The following is a 19,630-nucleotide window of genomic DNA, read 5'->3' as shown; positions in this document are numbered from 1 at the left end:
GGGGGAAGATAGAGGGAGGTGGGGAGGGGATCCCATTTGGCCCCTTACCTTGGGCGGGTGGCACCGGGGAACAGGATGCTGGCGGTGGTCTGGAGGCGGCGGCGCACGGGAGAGGAGGCGGCGCTCTTAGCGGCGGCGTGTTGCGCATGGAGAGGTGGAGCTTGGTGGCAAGGGAGGTGGGTGTGGAGGCCGGGCGTTGAGGCCCTTTTATAGCAGGCGGGCGAAGGAAATGACAACGGCGATGTGGGGATCCGGTCCGGCGAGCTCGAGTGGCGGCCGGTGGTAGGGTATGGGCCGTCGGCAGTGTAGCGGGAGGAGGTCGGGCGAGCGGTGGGGCACGGCGCCGGCAGGGGTCGTCGGTGGGGGAGGGGCCGACGGTGTGCGGCGCTGTGTGGTGGGGGATGGTGATGAGGACATCACCTGATCGGATACAACCACATTATTAACTTTGATTCACAGGTGAAACAATTCTTTACCATTATTATCTTTGATACATTTGATGAATTGATGTTGCACCATGATGTGTGTTCGTTGTCAATTTCAGAAATATCTACGTGGATCAAAAATAGTGTTAAACACACATGGAAGGTACGGAGGACAAAAGAAGTTGATTGGGGGCTAATTTCAAGTATTCCCAACGTCCTCCACCAGGCCACCACGTCACTTTTAGCCCAAGGAAAGAAAGAGATCCAATCCAACACGTTTTGACGCTGGATTCGGACTGCAGCTCTACCCCAACTTGCAACGGCCGCCACGACCTCATCCGGACTCTGTTTTAGGTGTTCAAGTACTCCTTGGAATCCTTATGAAGTCTATTTTCATATGGATCTAAACTCATATCCATATATATTTTGAGTCGGCCGCAATAATCAAAATACTACTGAGAGGTTTTATGTCCAGAGGTGCTGCGTCGCCTTATTTTGGCCCAATGGGCCGTGTATCAAGTTGGATCCATTAGGGATATGTACTAGGGTTGAAGCACGATCCCAATATCCCCCTGGTCATCCTCCTAGGTATTAATAAGGATTAGAGCCGCCACAAACAGATTGGGTTTTGTTTTGTTAAAAGTTTAGCCATTGCTACTTCCTTGTAGATGCGTGTGTCGACTAGACCATCCATTTTACTCGATTCAGAACCCCAACTTTGTGAGTTCAGATTGGTTTCGATCTCTATATTTGCAATTGAGTTGCTTTTTATACTTGTTCTTGCTTGTTCCTCGATTGCTTGGAGGAATTACCCTAGTGGTTTGGTTGATCATGCTCCACAAGATCGCGGCGACCATTGGAGGTGGTGTATCGGTTGTATTCGAGCAGGTGGTATCCTCATCAGATGGGGCGTGCAGGGGCTGAGCGCCGTGGCTCGCGCGGCTCGAGGGGCGCCGGCGCGGCCGGCGGTGCCGCGATGCAGGGCCCGACAGCGTGGGCATGGGGGCACTGGCACGCGTGGCTGAGGGGAAAGGGGGCCGGCCAGGGGGGGCCAGGCGCCGAAGGAAGCCACGGCCAAGGGCCGTGCGTGACCAGCCAAGAAAAGAAGGATGAGGAGAGAAGAAGAAGGAAGGAGGGAGAAGAAGGAAGAAAGAAAGAAGAAAGGGAGGAAAAAGAAAAAGGGAAAAAGGAGAAAAGGAAAAGGGAGAGAAAAGAAAGGGAGAGTCGGCAGTGATTACGGGAAATGGTCAGAGCACGCGCGGCGGTTTGTCGACCGGCACGCGACGGAATTTGCGGAGAGGATAAAAATGATGGTTGTTGGCTTTGGGTGCCGGGACGACGAAATCGCCGGGAAGATGGGATTTTCGGGAGCTCAACGGTAAAAAGATTTTGAAAACAACTTTTAGTGGATGATTTAAGTTGGTGAATTTTACGGATGTTACACTAAAACATTTGGCCCACGAGTAAGAAGAAGAGAAGCAGCAGGTGCAATTGATGCAGCCTACCGGCCTGTTAGCTGTCTGATTTGAATGTTGCGCTAAACTTGATTGCGCATTCATTTTTGTGCCTGGAACTGACTGGTTAAAATTCCCCAAGTTAAGGGTCAAACCAATATCCGAAACTGCCTGATTTAAATTTGTAATAATAGGATTGCCTGTGTTCTTCGCTGAACTAGGAACCTTCGGAGCCCAATGTTGACCAAGACGGCTGAAGATAGAATTCTGACGCACTTTGTGGCTTTAGGATTGCTTTGAGATCATACCAGGAGATCTAACTGGGATTGAATTTGCTCCTGTCAATGGGGTATGTCCTGGGTGAGAAGATTGAGGCAAAAAAAGATTTTCATGATCTTCTGAATTCAACAAAGTTCCAAGGGAAATGAGTACCCTGAGCTTCAATGATCATTGTTTTTGCAAACTAAAAGCCACGATTATTCCAAAGATTGAAAACCACTTTGAAATAATTATTTCAAAGATTGAAAACCACTTTGAAGGTGTCACACTGAAAGAGACCCAATTTGTAGACAAGCAGCCCAACTTCTTTGGAGGAAACGTAGAACTTTAAAACCCAATCATCTATCTCTTCAGCAGCAAAATGAGGAGCCGAACCTCTAAGAACCGATTGGAAAAAAAGACCCACATTCTCCACAGACAATTTCGGATGCGATCGAGGAAAGGAAGCCAAAAGCTAGAACCTTAGGGCAGACATACAGGGAAGAGGCGAGACTCGAGCTCCAAACAAGGATCGTACCTTGGCCGAGAAGATGAGGCCTGGGCGCAAATCAAAATTGGAGAAGTTCATCAGAGCACCACGAGGTTACACGGTTGAACCAAGAGAACAGCAGGAAGAGAGAACAATAGCAGGGAGATGGATGCCGGGACCAAGTGGTCATCGACCAGGGAGGGGGGTGGATGCCGGGGCTGGATGGCCACCGGCGGGAGGGAGGTGGACGCCGGAATCGGATGGTCACCGGTGGGGAGGAGGCCCGACGGTCACCCGTATAGGCTGTTTTTTACGGTACCCAGACATAATTTGAGGTATCCATAAGATAAATATCAAAATCTGTAACCCGTAGTCCTTGATAGGTGTGGAGATAGAACCGTACGAGGAAGATATCACCATTTGACTCAACCCAAAATGAGGCACGCGGACGATACAAAGGGCATGTATCTGGCTCTGTCTCGTGTCTGCTACAGTAGTTATGTGTTGACGTCGAGTATGGGCGGGTGCGCGTAGGGCCCCCTGAGCCAGCCGTCGGCGATGCGGTGGTTGGCCGCTTCCGTGAGGTGGATGCCGTCCCAGTTCACGTACGCCGACGGGTCCGCGCAGGCGCTCACGCCCGGCATCCCGCACGCCATGCTCAAATTGACGTTGTACCTCCCGCCGCCGCCGCCGCAGCAGGCCCGCAGCGCGCCGTCCGTGCCGTCGAACCCGTAGCGAACCGGCGCCGCGGCGAAGTCGGCGATGGGCGCGTAGAAGTCGGCGTAGACGATCCTCGCGCCGGGGCGCCTGCCGCGGAGCCGGGCCAGGGCCTGCCGGAGCTGCCGGTTGTGCTCCCTGGACAGCCGGTTCAGGCCCCTGAGGCACCCGGTGTCGGGCTCGTAGTCCGCGGCGTTCGTGGTCGCGAAGAGCACCAGGTTCCCCGACGCGCACCCCAGTGGCGTCACCCCCGGCACCACCACCGTCTTGCCGCCTGCGCCGATCAGTTTCTGCGCGCAAACTTGATCTGATTCTATTGCCTCGTTGACTGTCGCAACTCGCAACTAGATTCATGCAAATAAAGCACGGGCGAACGCATCGCCGTACCTCCACTGCAGTACAAATCGTTCTGACAACTTGAGGGACGTGGGACCGCGCCTCGTCGACACTCTTGCCGGCCATCAGCATGAACGCGTAGTCGTTCCAGCCGAACTCTCCGACGACGAACAGTGCCCGCGCGAAGTGCCTCTGGCATGCTAGCAGAGATGGCAAATTAACAACGATGCAGAGCGCGCGTGTGTCAGCTCTGGATAACAGGATTCCTCCCGAGTGCCATGGTGTGTCGCGTGCTAATTATATTACCTTGGGGTGAGCTGCAGAGGGATGGCTTCATGGCGTCGAACCACCCGAGCTGGTCCCCGAGGGAGATGTTATACCGAGTGACGCTCGTGTCGCCGTCCCGCACGAAGAATTCCCGGTCCAGCGCCGTGGCTCCGGCCACCGCAAAGTTGGCGCCTTGCCGGAAGCTCTGGTTCGCCGCCATGGACGGCGGAAGGAGTGGGAGCCCCAGAGCTTCAGCTGCGTATCGTACTAGCATGTTAATACACATCAAACTAGCCGACCATCAGGGGTGTTTGCAGTTAATCTAATCCCCAAACTTAGCTATCTGCTAGTACATTCTTGCTTGCCAAAAGGAAAAGGAACTTACCGATGAAATCGATGGCCAATCTCCCATCAGAGATGCGGCCAGTGGGGTAGCCAAAGAAAGTCATCCCGTACGGCGGCTTGGCTATCAGCAGATCGGGTGTCGTCGGCCCGCCGATGATCACGAAGTTGCCGGTGTCAGCGAAGGAGTCGCCGAAGCTAAAAATGGAGGTGTAGTTGGTTCGGATGGAGGAGGAGAAGCTCCAGGGTAGCAGAAGGACCTGAAACAAGAGAGCTACGAGCCGCATCGTGGGCAACGTTCCGATCGAAGAAGGGGTTCGGGAGAGAGATTTCAGAGTTTCAGGCTCCCGTCCCTTCCAAAAGAAGAAAACGCAGCAGCATATTTGGCGGATCTGTGTCAACGACCAACGCTCAAAGTGAGAATCCTATCGTTATCGTGACGAGTGTGGGACCCAACGCGAAGATTAAAGAAGGAAGCCGGGACCAATCACTTCCTATCCTATCGTTATTCGTCTTCCTCCTCTCGACCTCTCGAGTTTCCGATAGCGAGAGTTTCAGGCACCCCCGTCCCTTCCAAAGGAAGAAATGCGGCAGCAGGTTTCTGCTCGTTTTTTTTGCAATAATGGTTCTGGTTCAGATCTGAAGTAGAAAGTCAACGTCTCAAAGTGTACTGACATACGGGACCCATGAAACCCAGGCCCGCGTGTCGGTGTCTAAGCCACGGTCGTCACCTTGCAATAATACAGTAATGGGCTGGGCCTCAACCACGTTGTACTTGGACTGCTTCCGGCCCAAGCAGTGGTGGGTGTTGGAAGGGCCAGGAGTTGGCGAACGGCCCAGGTAGTTGGACTAGGACAGCCCACCTTGAATTGATGGACGTCCTTTCCTATTTGCTCTGAGAACCATTGACGCAATAGATGGGAGGGTGTGCGTACGGGTCCCGGAGCCAGCCATGAAAGCCGTCGAGGTGAGGAAGAGCCGCATGTCCTCCTCCGCGACCCCGAAGTTGGAGTTCTGGCCGCTCCACACCAACCCCGCCGCCTCGCCCTCCTGCGCCGACGAGCTCTTTGCCGGCCGGGTTGTACTCCTCTTGCCGAAGTCGACATCGTCCGCAACCACCGATGCCTCTTGCCGCCGCGCCGGTCCGCTGTCCAGTCCATGGCGCCTCGGCGTGCTCACCGCACTCTACCGCCAGTCCGTCGCCCGTGGCTCCTCAACCGCAATGTCCTCGGTTGCTTCCACGAGGAACTGATCCCGCCGTCCTGTGCGACTTGCGCCCGGACGGCTCAGTGTCCGCCGCCACCAACACCATTGGCCTCCGCGCTCTGTGGCTCTGCCCCACAGCGTCCACCGGGAGAGCAACAGGAGGCCGAAAGTGGAGGCTAGTCGTGACATTTCTGTACATCGTTTTTTCAGAATCGATTGATTTTTTGTTGTTGCTGTCAATCGATGATTTCCATCTCCTTAATCCAGGCACGTGGCATGTTTTTATTCGACCGAGACAAATGTGAATTTTACTCAAATGTTGCCTAGTCAATCTAAAAAAAGGTACTGTACAACACAATTTTGAAAAGGTACTAAATATGCAGGCTTGAGAAATCGGAATGCAAAGCCATAAATTCACTTTTTCCAACAAAAGCGGCGACAAATAAAACAGGGTATGCCTGCTAATTACGTGTCCATGAGTATGGGCGGGTGAGCGTAGGGGCCCCTGAACCAGCCATCGGCGATGCGGTGGTTCGCCGCCTCGGTGAGGTGGATGCCGTCCCAGTTCACGTACGCCGACGGATCCGGGCAGGCGCTCACGCCCGGCGTCCCGCACGCCATGCTCAAATTCACGTTGTACCTCCCGCCGCCGTCGCCGCAGCAGACCCGCAGCGCGCCGTACGTGCCGTCGAACCCGTAGCGACCCGGCGCCGCCGCGAAGTCGACGATGGGCGCGTAGAAGTCGGCGTAGACGATCCGCACGCCGGCGGGGGATCTGCCGCGGAGCCGCGCCAGGGCCTGTCGGAGCTCTTTGTTGTGCTCCCTGGACAGCCGGTTCATGCCTTTGAGGCATCCGGTGTCCGGCTCGTAGTCCGCGTTCTGGCTCGCGAAGCGCACCAGGTTCCACGTCGAGCAACCCAGCGGCGTCACCCCCGGCACCACCACCGTCTTGCCGCCTTCGCCGATCAGTTTCTGCGCGCAGCAACGGAGTAACTTTATTCGATCACATCTAGAAATTGTAGCAGCTGATGATGGGCGAACGCCGCGTCGCGTACCTCCGCGGCAGCACAAATTGTTCCGACAACCTGCGGCACGCGAGTCCGCGCCTCGTCGATGCTCTTGCCGGACATGAGCATGAACGCGTAGTCGTTCCAGCCGAACTCCCCGACGACGAACAGCGCCTGCGCGAAGTACTCCTGGCATGCTAGCAGAGATGGCATGGCAATGATGCAGGGCGCGCGTGTCAGGTTAGAATTCCTCCCGAGTGGCACGGTGTGTCGATAGCTAGTTACCTTGGGGTGAGCCGCAGAGGGATGGCTTCATGGCGTCGAACCACGCGAGCTGGTCGCCAAGGGAGATGTTGTACCTAGTAACGCTCGTGTCGCCGTCCCGCACGAAGAATTCCCGGTCCAGCGCCGTGGCTCCGGCCACCGCGAAGTTGGCGCCTTGCCGGAAGCTCTGGTTCGCCGCCATGGACGGCGGAAGGAGAGGGAGCCCAAGCGCTTCAGCTGCGTATATTAACACACATCAAACTAGCCGACCATTAGTTTGATAGTACATTCTTGCTAGCCTGAAGGAAACAGAACTTACCAATGAAATCGATGGCCAATCTCCCATCAGAGATGCGTCCGGTGGGGTGGCCAAAGAAGGTCATCCCGTACGGCGGGTTGATTATAAGCAGATTGGGTGTCGTTGGGCCGCCGATGATCACGAAGTTGCCAGTGTCAGTGAAGGAGTCGCCGAAGCTAAAAATGGAGGTGTAGTTGGTTCGGATGGAGAAGGAGAAGCTACAGAGTAGCAGGAGGACCTGAAAGGAGAGAGCTACGACTACGAGCCGCATTGTGGACAACCTTCCGCGATCTGATCGAAGAAAGGGATTCAGAGATTTCAGAGTTTCAGGCTCCCGTCCCTTCCGAAAGAAAACGCAGCAGCAGGTTTCTGCTCGTGTTTGTGGCCATGGGATCTGTGTCAACGCCCAACGCAGCGACGCTCAAAGTGGGAATATCATCGTCACGAGCGTGGGACCCAATTTTATTTCAGATTTATATAAGAATGTAAATTAAAGAAGGAAGCCGGGACCAATCATTATCCGTCTTCCTCCTCTCGACTTCTCGAGCTTCTCTGTCCCGGCTCCTTCCCTTCCATCAGCTGAAGCTGAACTGAACCTCCGCCGCCTTGACTCATCAGCATGCTGAGACAGTCGTACTGAAACGATCAAGCATGGCCGACCTTGGCTTCCGAGCAACTGTTCTTGCTGACGATGCGCTGCATGGAGAGTATAGATTTCCATTTGGCCCGTGGCCCGTGGGCCGGCCCACGGCACGACATTTTGGCCCGATACAGGCCCGGCCCAGCACGGCGGCCTTGCAAGCCGGGCCGACCCGGCCTACAGGACGGGCCGGGCCTGGGCCGCTGCCTCAGCCCGTGGACTGGCCCGGCACGGCCTGTCCCATTTGGCTCGTGGGCCATAAACGGGCGGCACGGCCTGCCAGGCCTGCCTTAGTCCCGCACCGCACCGAACCCCTCCGCTCCTACTGCTTCGACTTCGAGCCGCCTCCCCAGTCTCCCCGCACTCCCGCACAGCCGCACCGCCTCCGTCTCCGCCGCCTCCTCCTGCCTCCGCGCCTCCCCCTGCCAGCTTGCCCCCGGCGACCTCCGCACCTCCCGTGCCGCCGCCTCCCCCTGCCGGCGTGCCCCCGGCGACCTCCGCGCCTCCCTTGCCTCCACCACCTCCCCCTGCCGGCCTGCCCCCGGCGGCCCGGCTGGCCGGCCCCTCGTTCGTCGCGGTTTCCGCCGCCTCTCCCTGCCCCCGACGGCCTGACCGGCCGGTCGCTCGCACGTCGCGGCCTTCACGCCTCTCCCTACCCCCGGAGCCGTGCCCCTCCGCCGGTCCCGTGACCCTCCGCCGCCGCCTCCCCGGCCGGTCCCGTGGCCCTCCACAGCTGTGGCGGTGGGGAAAAGAGGGGCTAGAGCCGTGCCCCTCCGCCGCCGCCTCCCCGGCCGGTCCCATGGCCCTCTGCCGCCGCCTCCCCAGCCGGACCGTGGCCCTCCACTGCGCGGCGGCGCCGCGGCGGGGAAAAGAGGAGCCGGAGCCGTGCTGCGGGCCAGCATGGGCACGACGAGCTTATTAAGGCCCACCGGGCCAGCAGGTCGGCACGGCCTGCCTAAGAAGGCAGCAGGCCGGACCTGGGCTGCTTCTTCGGCATGTGGGCCGGCCCGGCCTGGCGCGATTACTGTGCGGGCCTAAGCAGGCCGGGCCTAATCAGGCTCATGCTAGGTCGGGCTGGGCCGCCCGTTTGGCCATCTATAATGGAGAGGGGTAACATCTCCATGGCGGCATGGCCCCATGAACGATGGTCTGATACTGAGTCCCTGACCCATGGGCGACAGCGGAGCGGATTCCTGGTGCTCTCTCGAGCAGAGTCCCAGTAGGCTGCAGCTGTGCACGTTGACCTTGTTACTGATACGTAAGACCCATAACTACAACTTTGCAAGTAGGGATTTTGCTACTGACATATGGGACCCAGAAATCCAGGCCGGCATGTCAGTGGCTGTCAGCTTGCTGTTTAAGGTCTTGTTTAGTTGTCAAAGTTGGGAGGTGCCAAATTACTGTTACAGCACTGTAGCACACTGTAGCGTTTCGTTTGTATTTGTGAATTATTGTCCAAACATTGACTAATTAGGCTCAAAAGATTCGTCTCGCAAAGTACAACAAAACTGTGCAATTAGTTTTTAATTTCGTCTACATTTAGTACTCCATGCATGCACTGCAAGTTTGATATGATGGGGAATCTTCTTTTTGCATAGTGCCAGAGTTGGAAGTTGGGGGTGAAGTAAACAAAGGCTAAGTCAGACAATTTTCTGCTTGCACGGGCTCCATCTGGCCCAGTATGTTCCAAGTCGGAGCAGATGAGCAGTGGCGGGCCCACATTGATTCAAGGGTATTCAATTGAATACCCATTATTTTTGCAAAAAATTTTCATGTATATAGTGTATTTTAGGTGTATGTATGAAAAAAACAAAAATACAAAAGCTAGCATACACATTTCACTCGAAAAGGCCCACCGGAGGCCAACTTCGCTCTCCCTCGACTGGCCCAACTGGCCCATTCCGGCCTGCATCTGCCCACACCCCAAATTCCCCACCGGCCCACCCGGCCAACCCCACCGGCCACCGTGAGCACAGGCACAGGGACGTCCAGGCGCGCGATTGCGTGAACCCTAGGTCCCTAGCGGCGTCCGGCGGCGGCGACGCCCGGCGGTAGGCCCTGCGGTCGGCGCGTGATTGGCGCCGAGCGGAGGCGCCGCGGGCCGCAGCTGCCGACACGCCGGCGGCGGCGGGCGCGCCGCGCGCGCCTGCTCGGGCTCGGCTGCTACCGGCGGGCGGCGGCTACTGGAGCCACCGTCCCACCGAGCCAGGAGGGCAGCGCACCAGCGCCGCAGCGGGCGCCGGGCGGCCTGCGCGGCTGCGCGCCTGCACGGCTGTGCCCTGCGCCCCTGCCGCCCTGCCGGCTGCCGACTGGCTGCCGTCCTGCCAGGGCTGCCCCTGCGGCCTGCGCGCGGCCGCGCGCGCGGTTGGGCGCCGCGATGCCGGCGACGGCCGAGTGCCGACGACGGGCCGGCGGCGGCGAGCGCACAGGTGTAGCGCGCTGCGCTTTACTGGTGGCCGAGCGCCCGAGCCAGTGATTGCCAGTGATTGCTATCAGAACTGATTGCTATTCCTCCGCGAGTCCAGTGATTCATCAAGTCTACTGATTGCTATTCCTGATTGTTTGTGAAATTGAGGTGAGCATTTTGCCATTTTCAATTGTTTGTCAAATTAAGAAGCACATCAACTTGCAAAATGTGGATGCTCATGAATTTAGTTCAATGTGAAATTGTGTAACTTTTAGGTTTGAACCATGAAGAGGAAGGGTAGTGCCGCTACTGATTTGAGGATTTTCATGGCAAGGGCTGCTGCAAAGTTATCCTATAGCTTGTAAGTAGTAATCTTTGTTACCATTTTGCTGTTTTAGCCTCTATTTATTTCACATGTTGCCACTTTTATATGTTGATCATTAGTAGCTGGACAATTTTAATTTGTGATCAATTTTATTAATCAATGATGCTACCACTTAATTCTATGTTATAAAATTATAATTTATTCTATCAAATTTTTTTTCTTGCCATCTCCAATTTTGAATACCCATAGTCCAGATCCTGCGCCCGCCTCTGCAGATGAGTCGTAGGCATGAGAAGTTTAGTCACGCCTCAAAAATCAGAATAAAAAAAAATCAGCAACTGTTTATTTCCGTGACTAAGAGCATCTCCATCTCCAAGAGTCTGGCAAAAAATTCCTTCCCAAAATCATGTATCGGGGATTCTATTAAATTTTTTTTCCCTAAAACCATACTATCCCACAGCAGATTTCCAATAATAAATTATCCAGTACTACATCAGCATGCGTGACCCCTGAGTTGGGTTGCCTCCTTCTCAGCCGGAGCGTTTTCACGCTTTCGCACTCTGGCTGCCTGTGCAAGGGTTGGGCTGTGATGATTTGCTGAATCGTATTATATGCGCTGGGACTGTCCTGCCCTCAGAAAAGCATCATCATCTGCTGGTACGATGTCAATTCGGCCTCAAACTCTCAACACTGAAGGCATTCGATCGCTTGCAACAGTATGATCCATTCGATGATCAAACCACGGCACCGTCTCATGCCCAGGTCTCGTTGGCATGCCACTGTCTATGAAGTCCCTCACACTCTAGCTTCATGTGAGAGAAGACAAACAGGTTAACCGAAGCTAATGCTAGACAAGCAGAGCCAAACATCTTCTACCATTTTATGGAAGAAGCGAAGCAGACAAGGGACGAGGACTACGCTAGCGCCACCCGTTGAATCCCATCCCCATCTAGGCCACGTGCCATGCCATGCCCAACCGTGGGGTACTGGGCAGCCCATGTGCGGCCGCTCATGGCTACGGACGCCCGGCTAGACCATCACCCCCAAGAGGAGGAACACTTTATCTTTTCACCATGAGTTTGACAGTCCGTGAGCAGTGGGAAAATCAGCACCGGCGGACTCCTCTCCCAAGCGGGCACGCACGCTTCTCCCGCTACTTCTGCGCGTGCTGCTCCGGAGAAGAGGGAGACCTACGGGTCGGACTCCGGCACGTCGCGGAGGAAGGGAGGTGGATGCCAGGGCGCAACAAGGGGGGTCGCTCGGGTGCAGTGGAGGTAGGCCTTCGGTGGGCGGGGAGCAGAGGAGGTGAGGAGGCGGGTCGTAGCTACTGCTGGAAGGATAGCTGCGCCGATTTGGGAACCAAGGTGAGTTGATTGCTGCCGATTTGGAGTTGGGGAAAAGTGGATGGCACCTTCGCCCAGCTCACCACCGACACTCGCCTTCCGGAATCGGCTGTGCCATCACTAGCAGGAAACAACTGGCACGTAGGAAAGGATGAGCGCACGAGGGGCGATTGGGGGAAGCGCCGGCTTGCGCAAATATGCGGGAGAATGGAGGTCGGATTCGGGTTGCCGTATTTTTTGGGCAACGACAAGGGAGTTGTTGGAGCGTGAAATTTTTCTTTTTCTCCCTAAATTTGGTTTTCAGGTTGTTTTAAGAGGACTTTTGGAGTTGCTCTAAGACCGCAAAGATAATCATCTATTCGGTAAAAAAAAATCTAATCATCTAACAACAGGTGTGCATCGCTAGGCCGCGCTTAGGATGGGCGGGTTAGCGTACGGACCCCGGAGCCAGCCATCGGTGACGCGGCGGTACGCTGCCTCGGTGAGATGGACGCCGTCCCAGTTCACGTACGCCGACAGGCGGGCGCATGCGCTCACCCCGGGCATCCCGCACGCCGCGCTCAGGTTGAAGTTGTACCTCCCGCCGCCACCACCGCAGCACGCCCGCAACGCGCCGTCCGCACCGTCGAACCTGTAGCGGGCCAGGGCCACAGCGAAGCCGATGAGCGGCGCGTACAGGTCGGCGTAGGTGATCCGCGCGCCGGGGTGCCGGGAGCCGAGCCGAGCCACGGCCTCGCGCAGCTGCGAGTTGTGGGACTTGGACAGCAGGTTCAGGGTCCTCAAGCACCCCGTGTCCGGCTCGTAGTCGGCCTTGTCCTGGCTGCCCAGGAGCACCAGGTCCCCGGCGCACACCTCAGCGGCGATATCCCCGATACGATGATCATCGTGGCGCCTTCGTTGATCAGCTTCTGCACACAGCAATGCAGTAATTTTTTTAGTAATTGTTCAGTCGATGATGCCCCGATCTGATTTCTTCTTGCAAGTTATTAATTACCACGGTGGTGCAGGGATTGTTCCGACGATTTGGGGCACGTAAGATTGCACCTCAGCGACGCTTTTGCCGCCGACATGACCCCGTAGTCGTTCCAACCCAGCTCTCTGACAACGAACATCGCCTTTGAGAAGTACTCCTTGCATGCTACAGAGTACAGACAGAGATCAGCAATAGTGCCATACTGCCATGTTTAGATTGTGAGTAAGACCATGCATGAGCGATTCGAGGATCGACGATGCAATCCCTGCATGTCGTGAAGCGCGTGTGTCAGGTATTACCTTGGGGTGAGCTGCAGAGCGAGGGCTTCATGGCATCGAACCACCCCAGCTCGTCACTTAGGGAGATGTTATTACTCGGAGGAAGCCTTACGCCGCCGGCCTGCATGGGCAATCCTCTGTGTTGTTTCAGTGCTGTGGCTCCGGCCACCGCGAAGTTTGCATCTTGCTTGAAGCTTTGGTTCTTCCCCAATGAAGGGGAAGGAGAGGTAGCCCCAGTGCCTCAGCTGAGTACATACATTGTACATTTAGGGTTAGTTTGGCAGTCCAGTTCCCCTCGGGGAACCTGGCCGTTTCCGTGCGGAGAAAGGCTGCACATATCGGTTCTGCGGGGCACTTCATCGGTGAGTTTGGAAGCCTGCTAGGCGGGGTTATTCGGCCCATGTGAGCCCAATCTCCACGCGGAAAAAAGCCCAACCTACAGCAGTTGGGAAGCGCTCCAAGTCTTCATCTCCCCTGTCACGCGTCTTGCTCGCGCGAGCGAGAGAGGAGCGCCCACTTCCGCTCCTGCAGAAGCCGCCGCCGCAGCCGGCCATCGCCGTGGCTCCCAACTCTCGCGCGACCTCCTCCAAGAATCCACGTCCAGGTGCGCCTCCTCCACCCCTTCTCCCCATCTCATCCGAATCCTCCCCTTCCCCTTCTCATCTCCCTTTCCTTACTAGGGTTCTACTCCGGCGACAGCTCAAGTCCTACGGCAGCGAAGTTGCTCGATCCGTGGACTCTGTTGCTATTTCCGCCTCCGCATCAGGTGATTTAACCTCAGCCCGCATCTCCCTGGCACTTGCTAGGGTTTCTCCTCTTCTCTCGCACCTTTTCTTGTAGATGTTGTTGAAGAAGGCTATGAACGGAGGAAGATCCTGAGCGTGGGCTCAATGCAGCGAGCGCACATTCTGACACACGTTCGTCTCCCTCCTCCCTGATCACTCTCAGGTCGACCTCTCGTTGCAGGTACGGTCTCATCACCGTGCATCTTCTGCTTCATGTTCTTTATCCATGTTTGTCTTCCTTAGATTCAGTTGACTTGCATCTATGTGTAATTATATTTATGAGTTTACTGGTTGTGTCGTGCACATGAATATTAAATTGTATATCCATCTCTGTGCAATTATGTGGATTGGTAATTGAGTGCACCATGAGTTAGTTTTGTTGGCCATTCTTGTACTTGAGATTATATTTGACAAATAAAGTATCTGCAAATTGGTATTGTAGAGCACTTGCTTCCAAATCTGGTCAAAATTCTTAGAATAATGTTTGCGTATGATAGTTAGAAGTTGTGTATTATATAAAGAGCAAATCAATTTTGGAACCACTAGTTAATGCTTATTTTGAAACCATCAGTTAATGCTTGGAACCTTGTTACATTTTTTTTACTTTTGTATAGAAAAAAGGGGAACTATATTCAATGATTTTCTAGTTTCAACACTTTGATTAGCCTTGGGATGACACTTGTTGATGTGGTTGCTCTTTTTTTAGTAGGCATCTACACTGCAGTATCTCTTGGTGGCTGCTGAGAAACAATAAACCATGTGCTCTAAAATATCTCTAGGTTCTATTCTTTCTGCATTTCCTTTCCAGTTTTAAGTTGTACCTATTTTTGCCTTGCCTTCCCGTGTAGGCTCTGGTGAGAATTTTCCATGCAATCTCGTTGGTTTTAATGTCCACTAGAAAATGTATCAAGTCCTGGCTGAATATTAATTTGTGAGCAATGATAGGCAGGATGAGTTTATAACCATTTTGTAGGCTGGAAATCAGTCACCTTACAGCAACAAATTATTCCCAGCAGAAACTATAGCTATTTTGAACCTGATATCTGCGTATTGCCTGCATCGATTGTTGGTTACAGTTTTTTCTGTTCGTCAAGATCCTTATGTCGAGATTTAAACTTCTGGTGCCTGACTTATGTTGTTGAGATTCTGTTGTATATAAAACGTTTTTAGCATGTTCTACATGTTGCTTGTTCGGTACTGCTTTCAATTCTTTCTGTATGTTGAGGATTTGCTTGAAAGCTTGAAAATCAGGTATGTTGTAAGGTGTTCGGTACTGCTTTCAAGAAAAAATGCTGAATTTTTTCTTGATTTTCTGAGTTTTCTAATTCTCATATGCCTGGGCTTGTTTAGAAGCAAATGGGTTGCTGGTAGCAAATGGTGTCGAACGCCACATGTGTGGGATGCGTGCTAGCAATCATTTTTCTATGTATTTTTCCAGCAATTTTCTAATTTCCCTTTGTTTTCTTTCTTTGCTGCCAAACAGCAACGGGGTAGGGGGCAGCGGTGCCCAGGGAACTCACCGGGAATCAATTTGCCACGAAAATCCCCTTCGATGGTTATATTCACTGGGTTAATAACCCTTTGCTCCCAAACTAGCCCTCATCGGGAGATTGATCTTTTTTTTTTGCCGGTGTTGAAAAAAGTAGAATACAACACAATACACACGTATGTGCAAAATTTAAACTAAGTTCAATCCAATACGAACAGCAAATTAAAAGACGTAAACCTACCAATAAAATCTATCACTACTAGAAATATGACCTCTCGTCTCGAAGCTTTGTACCGGTTCAATTTGGATCCGGTACTAAAGGTAGTATTAGTACCGGATCCAAATTTAAGATCCCCGGAGATCCTTTAGTACTGGATGGGGGCTCCACCCTACTAGAGGACCCCTCTCTAATTCCGGATTGCCAGTACTAGTTATGCAACCGGTACTAGAGGGGAATTTGGGACCGGTACTGGAACCATTTTTTTAGTAGTGTATGATCAATCTGCCGGCGGAGAGGTGCCCGGTGGGATGCCCAAAGAAGGTCATCCCGTATGGCGGTTTGGTTATCCACAGATTTGGTGTCGCCGGGCCGGAGATGATGGCTTTGTTGCCGTGTCAGTGTAGGAATCACCGAAGCTGAAAATGAAGGTGTATTGGGTTTGCATCGAAGAAGACAAGCTGGAGAGTAACACGGTGATCTGCAGGCAGAGACTTATGCGCTTCATTGGAGGTGTATTGGGTTTGCATCGAAGAAGACAAGCTGGAGAGTAACACGGTGATCTGCAGGCAGAGACTTATGCTTCATTGTGTAGGTCGTGAAGAACTGGGCACTCGGTTTCTATCCCTCTCAAGAAATATTCTGGTCGTATGCTTCTGATGAGCTTGGTAAACCAGCTTTTATAGAGATCCTTTTACGCCGCCATTGACTTGTTACTGTTTGTGCTAATGTTACTTATAGCACTGACAAAATGCAGAATAAATTATTATGTGTATTTTTGGCATCTGATTTCTCTAATCAATATATACGCTTAAAATTTATACCTTGCCAAAATTATTTTATAGTAATTAATTAACATGTTCAAAATAAAAGGGTAGTAAGAATAATTATAGCATACAATTTATATTCTCTCCCTTACACGTTAATTTAGGAACTTTGTTTTCCCTCCTTCCTTTTAGAAAACTTTCAGGAGCAAATTTCAATCAAAACCTTCAAGTGAAATTTTTATTCAAAATCGGGGATTTCGATCTGTCCACGTGTTGCTGTGAAATTTATTGTTGTTCTTGCGCTTGTGTTTGAAGCAAATATCAGGTAACATCTTGTTAGTACATATAAGTAGACATGAGCATGGTCCATGTATGTCATGCTAGCATTAAGCCAGGCTGAAGCAAAGCTTGGTCGGTTTCAAGCCTCATTGATTTATCTTGTCTAGAGCAACTTTTACTTAGATGGGAACATTACCCGCAGATTTTGTTAAAATTATTTGAATCTTGCACCCTTAGACAAGAATCCCACTACTGTAGAGATTAGCCTAAAATGGGGGAAATAAAGGCTTGGTGTCGTTTTTTAAGAATAAAATAAAGCTACTAATAAGAGTTTTACAAGCTTCACAGTTTAATTCACATACAAACACCATCAATATTCTCCACTTTAATATGTAGTTTTCTTATTCGCGCATAATGTCGGATTAGGTTACAAGTATTTGAAATTTTGAATACATGTGAGATCCCATCATCTTTTTAAGGAAACATATATCCCCATTATTCGATCGTCAATTATCTCACATCTGCATGCTAGCTAGGCATGGTAATTGTTTATGGTGTTTAGCCAGCCCTTGGCAATGTATCGGTAGGCTGCCTCCGTGAAGTGGCCACCATCCCAATACAAATAGGATGATGGATCCTGGCACACCGTCGCCCCCGGCATGCCACATCCGGCGCTGACGTTGAAGTTGTATTTGCCACAGCAGCTACTCAGAATCTCTCCCCTGAACCCTGCAATAATTATTTAACAAGCTGATCATTTCTTGTAAAATTGTTCTTTGAATTTTCATCATCATAACACTGCAACTGGGACGGACAATTAAAAATGACAAGATGGTGGTATACGTGAGCCAATAAGCCATAACAATCATAGTACTAACCTAGCTTTTGAGGGGAGACAACGATATCAATGATAGGACTAAAGAAATCGGCATAGATGACTTTGACACCTCTGTGCTTGGTTTGGACTTTCTTGATGGCCTCCTGAAGCAGCGAGTTGTGGTAAATGGCCAGGTCGTTGAGCTGCTTCAGGCAGCCGGCCCGTGGGTCGTAGCCTGCCGGATCGGCGCTGGGAAACATGGCTAGGTTTAGCGGTGAGCATCCCATCGGCGGGATCCCGGGGACGACCACCGTCTTCGCCCCCTGAGTGATCACTCTCTGACAAGATACATAGGGTTGTCATTCGAAATTTCAGATCAAATTAAAATTGTTATCGTCCGCCTCCTGAATTTTTTTCCGGCGAACCGACACCTGAATTATGATTGGTTAATTAATTACCTCAGTCGCCGTCGAGATGGTTTTGACCACGTCTGGGACGAAGGACCTGATTTGCGACAGGTTCTTCCCGAAAAGGGAGAAGCTGTAATCGTTGACGCCGAACTCTCCCATGAAGAAGAGGGCCTTGTGGAAGAAGCCCTTGCACTCTGCAGGAACGGCACGCCGTGAGATCGATATACTCCTACACGTGTACTCCAGTATACCACGTAATTGGTTACCTTGGGCGGGGTGGCACAGCGACGGCTTGAGCGATTCGAACCACCGCAGCTGCACGCCGGAGCTGGTGTTGAGAGCGAGCGGGCCGACGAGGGGGATGTCTCTGTAGAAACTGGCGTCGCGAGCGAAGGCGCCCGCCACCGCGAAGTTGGCGCCTTGCCGGAAGCTACCGTTGTGCGCCAGCGACGGCGGCACGAGCGGGAGCCCCAGCTCCTCCGCTGCGCACACGCCGGACGATCACTGATATGATCAAGCGACACGCTAGGCATGCATCAGCCGAGCGAGATGGCCAGCGTGTGGCCGTGTGCTTTGCTTACCTATGAAGTCGATGGCGAGCCGTCCGTTGGAGTTGCGGCCCGTGGGGTGTCCGAAGAAGGTCATGCCGTAGGGAGGCCGAGATGAGGGGTTGGCGAGCGAGTGCGCGGCGAAGACGACGACGTCGTTGCCGGTGTCGGCGAAGGAGTCGCCGAAGTTGAAGAAGGAGCCATAGCGCCGGACGGGGAGGGAGGAGGAGACGGCCCCCGCGGACGCGAGGAGGAGAACCGAGAGGGCGCAGAGCAGCTTCATCGCATGGTAGCAGGGAGGTCGATCGTAGTCGTAGGCGATGGGCGGCATATAACAGATGCGCACACGGATTCCATTTCCTGTGTGGTACTCCAGTGCCCCGTCGGCAAAAAAAAAAGTCAACGGCAGCCGGTGGCGGATGGCAAGTTAGCGAGCTGGAAATTTCGCATGTCAACTGGTGAAACCGTGAAAACGAAGAAATGGCCGGATTTCCCTTGCCGGGCAGGCCACGTTTCTCGCCCCTTTAGCTAGATTCCGGGCTGAATTTTTTTATATATTTTTTTACGATTTTGCAGAAATAAACAGCGGAGGAAAAATTTAGCAAATATAGACGTATGCCACCGGCTGAAACGGCTACCGCCGTTTGAACCGGCAGTAAGAAAAGTCGTTGCGAGGGAAAGTGCTTACCGTCATATGAAACGGTGGGCGGTACACGGAACCCTAGCAGCCATGAGGCCCACGGAGTTACCGCCGGATGAGACGGCGGTAGCTAGTTACCGCCGCTTCATTCGGCGGTAACAACCTGCCGCCGATTCAAACGGCGGGAGTGGGAAGATACCGCCGAATCAGGCGGCAGTAGGCGCCCCGCCCTTTAAAACCCGAAGAATGGCTGGAGTTGGGGCGCGCCGCTTCATTCGGGAGGAGAGAAAGAAAGCGAGGGAGGAGAGGAACTGGGAGAAGAGGAAGAAAGGGAGGGAGGAGAGGATAGGAGAGGAGAGGAGAGGAGGGGAGGGGAGAGGAGGGGAGGAGGGTGGTGATTGAATTGAAGGTCTACCGGATCTTCGTTTCGCTTGAGGTATTATTTGAAATCTCGTAGTTTATCTTAACTCGTAGTTAGTAGACGTAGTAGTCAATATGATATATAAATGGTGTAGTGTTAAGTATTAAATCAAATGTAGATGTACATATGAGACATAGACAAATATTAGTTTGTTGGTACAGTGGATTTAAGTTAGTTATTTTGGTTATAGTAAAATTAGTTTGTTGATTTATTGGCAATGCACGAGT

General features: G+C 52.9%; 3 protein-coding genes and 1 pseudogene across 4 annotated transcripts; all 4 read right to left on the bottom strand.

Moving 5' to 3' along the window:
- Positions 1–2,949: 2,949 nt before the first annotated feature.
- Positions 2,950–4,814, bottom strand: LOC117855271 (GDSL esterase/lipase At1g31550). Its single transcript, XM_034737580.2, has 4 exons — positions 4,333–4,814; positions 3,987–4,202; positions 3,732–3,880; positions 2,950–3,634 (listed from the first exon to the last, which is right to left on the bottom strand). The coding sequence occupies exons 1-4, from the start codon at positions 4,574–4,576 to the stop codon at positions 3,125–3,127; spliced, it is 1,119 nt and encodes a 372-aa protein (XP_034593471.1). The 5' UTR covers positions 4,577–4,814; the 3' UTR covers positions 2,950–3,124.
- Positions 4,815–5,689: 875 nt separating this feature from the next.
- LOC117858945 (GDSL esterase/lipase At5g45910) lies at positions 5,690–7,696 on the bottom strand. The gene is made up of 4 exons (XM_034742104.2): positions 7,086–7,696; positions 6,788–7,003; positions 6,551–6,699; positions 5,690–6,467 (listed from the first exon to the last, which is right to left on the bottom strand). The coding sequence occupies exons 1-4, from the start codon at positions 7,333–7,335 to the stop codon at positions 5,961–5,963; spliced, it is 1,122 nt and encodes a 373-aa protein (XP_034597995.1). The 5' UTR covers positions 7,336–7,696; the 3' UTR covers positions 5,690–5,960.
- A 4,485-nt stretch (positions 7,697–12,181) lies between these two features.
- LOC117855861 (GDSL esterase/lipase At1g28590-like) lies at positions 12,182–16,029 on the bottom strand (annotated as a pseudogene).
- Positions 16,030–16,943: 914 nt separating this feature from the next.
- LOC117858425 (GDSL esterase/lipase At5g45910) lies at positions 16,944–18,741 on the bottom strand. Of its 2 annotated transcripts, none has more exons than XM_034741492.2 (5): positions 18,376–18,741; positions 18,061–18,276; positions 17,843–17,988; positions 17,515–17,722; positions 16,944–17,296 (listed from the first exon to the last, which is right to left on the bottom strand). In XM_034741492.2, exons 1-5 carry the CDS (start codon positions 18,671–18,673, stop codon positions 17,100–17,102), a joined length of 1,065 nt encoding a protein of 354 aa, XP_034597383.1. In that variant the 5' UTR covers positions 18,674–18,741; the 3' UTR covers positions 16,944–17,099. The 2 variants fall into 2 exon arrangements, with proteins under 2 accessions (XP_034597383.1, XP_034597382.1); XM_034741491.2 differs by having other exon boundaries at positions 17,446–17,722; positions 18,376–18,735.
- Between the last annotated feature and the right edge of the window lie 889 nt (positions 18,742–19,630).

This window comes from Setaria viridis, chromosome 5 (genome assembly GCF_005286985.2).
Source record: "Setaria viridis chromosome 5, Setaria_viridis_v4.0, whole genome shotgun sequence".
NCBI classification, from domain to species: domain Eukaryota; kingdom Viridiplantae; phylum Streptophyta; class Magnoliopsida; order Poales; family Poaceae; genus Setaria; species Setaria viridis.
The sequence above is the reverse complement of the archived record's forward strand: the minus strand, read 5'-3'. Positions and strand labels throughout refer to the sequence as shown.

Bases quoted from the DNA above. Each gene is read 5' to 3' on its own strand.
- LOC117855271 (XM_034737580.2), bottom strand. From the start codon at position 4,576: ATGCGGCTCGTAGCTCTCTTGTTTCAGGTCCTTCTGCTACCCTGGAGC. The intron at 4,203-4,332 runs GTAAGTTCCTTT...TACGATACGCAG, and splicing joins ATTGGCCATCGATTTCATCG to CTGAAGCTCTGGGGCTCCCA. The intron at 3,881-3,986 runs GTAATATAATTA...CATCTCTGCTAG, and splicing joins CCTCTGCAGCTCACCCCAAG to CATGCCAGAGGCACTTCGCG.
- LOC117858945 (XM_034742104.2), bottom strand. From the start codon at position 7,335: ATGCGGCTCGTAGTCGTAGCTCTCTCCTTTCAGGTCCTCCTGCTACTC. The intron at 6,700-6,787 runs GTAACTAGCTAT...CATCTCTGCTAG, and splicing joins CCTCTGCGGCTCACCCCAAG to CATGCCAGGAGTACTTCGCG. The intron at 6,468-6,550 runs GTACGCGACGCG...TGCTGCGCGCAG, and splicing joins CAATTTGTGCTGCCGCGGAG to AAACTGATCGGCGAAGGCGG.
- LOC117858425 (XM_034741491.2), bottom strand. From the start codon at position 18,673: ATGCCGCCCATCGCCTACGACTACGATCGACCTCCCTGCTACCATGCG. The intron at 17,989-18,060 runs GTAACCAATTAC...CCGTTCCTGCAG, and splicing joins GCTGTGCCACCCCGCCCAAG to AGTGCAAGGGCTTCTTCCAC. The intron at 17,723-17,842 runs GTAATTAATTAA...GTATCTTGTCAG, and splicing joins CCATCTCGACGGCGACTGAG to AGAGTGATCACTCAGGGGGC.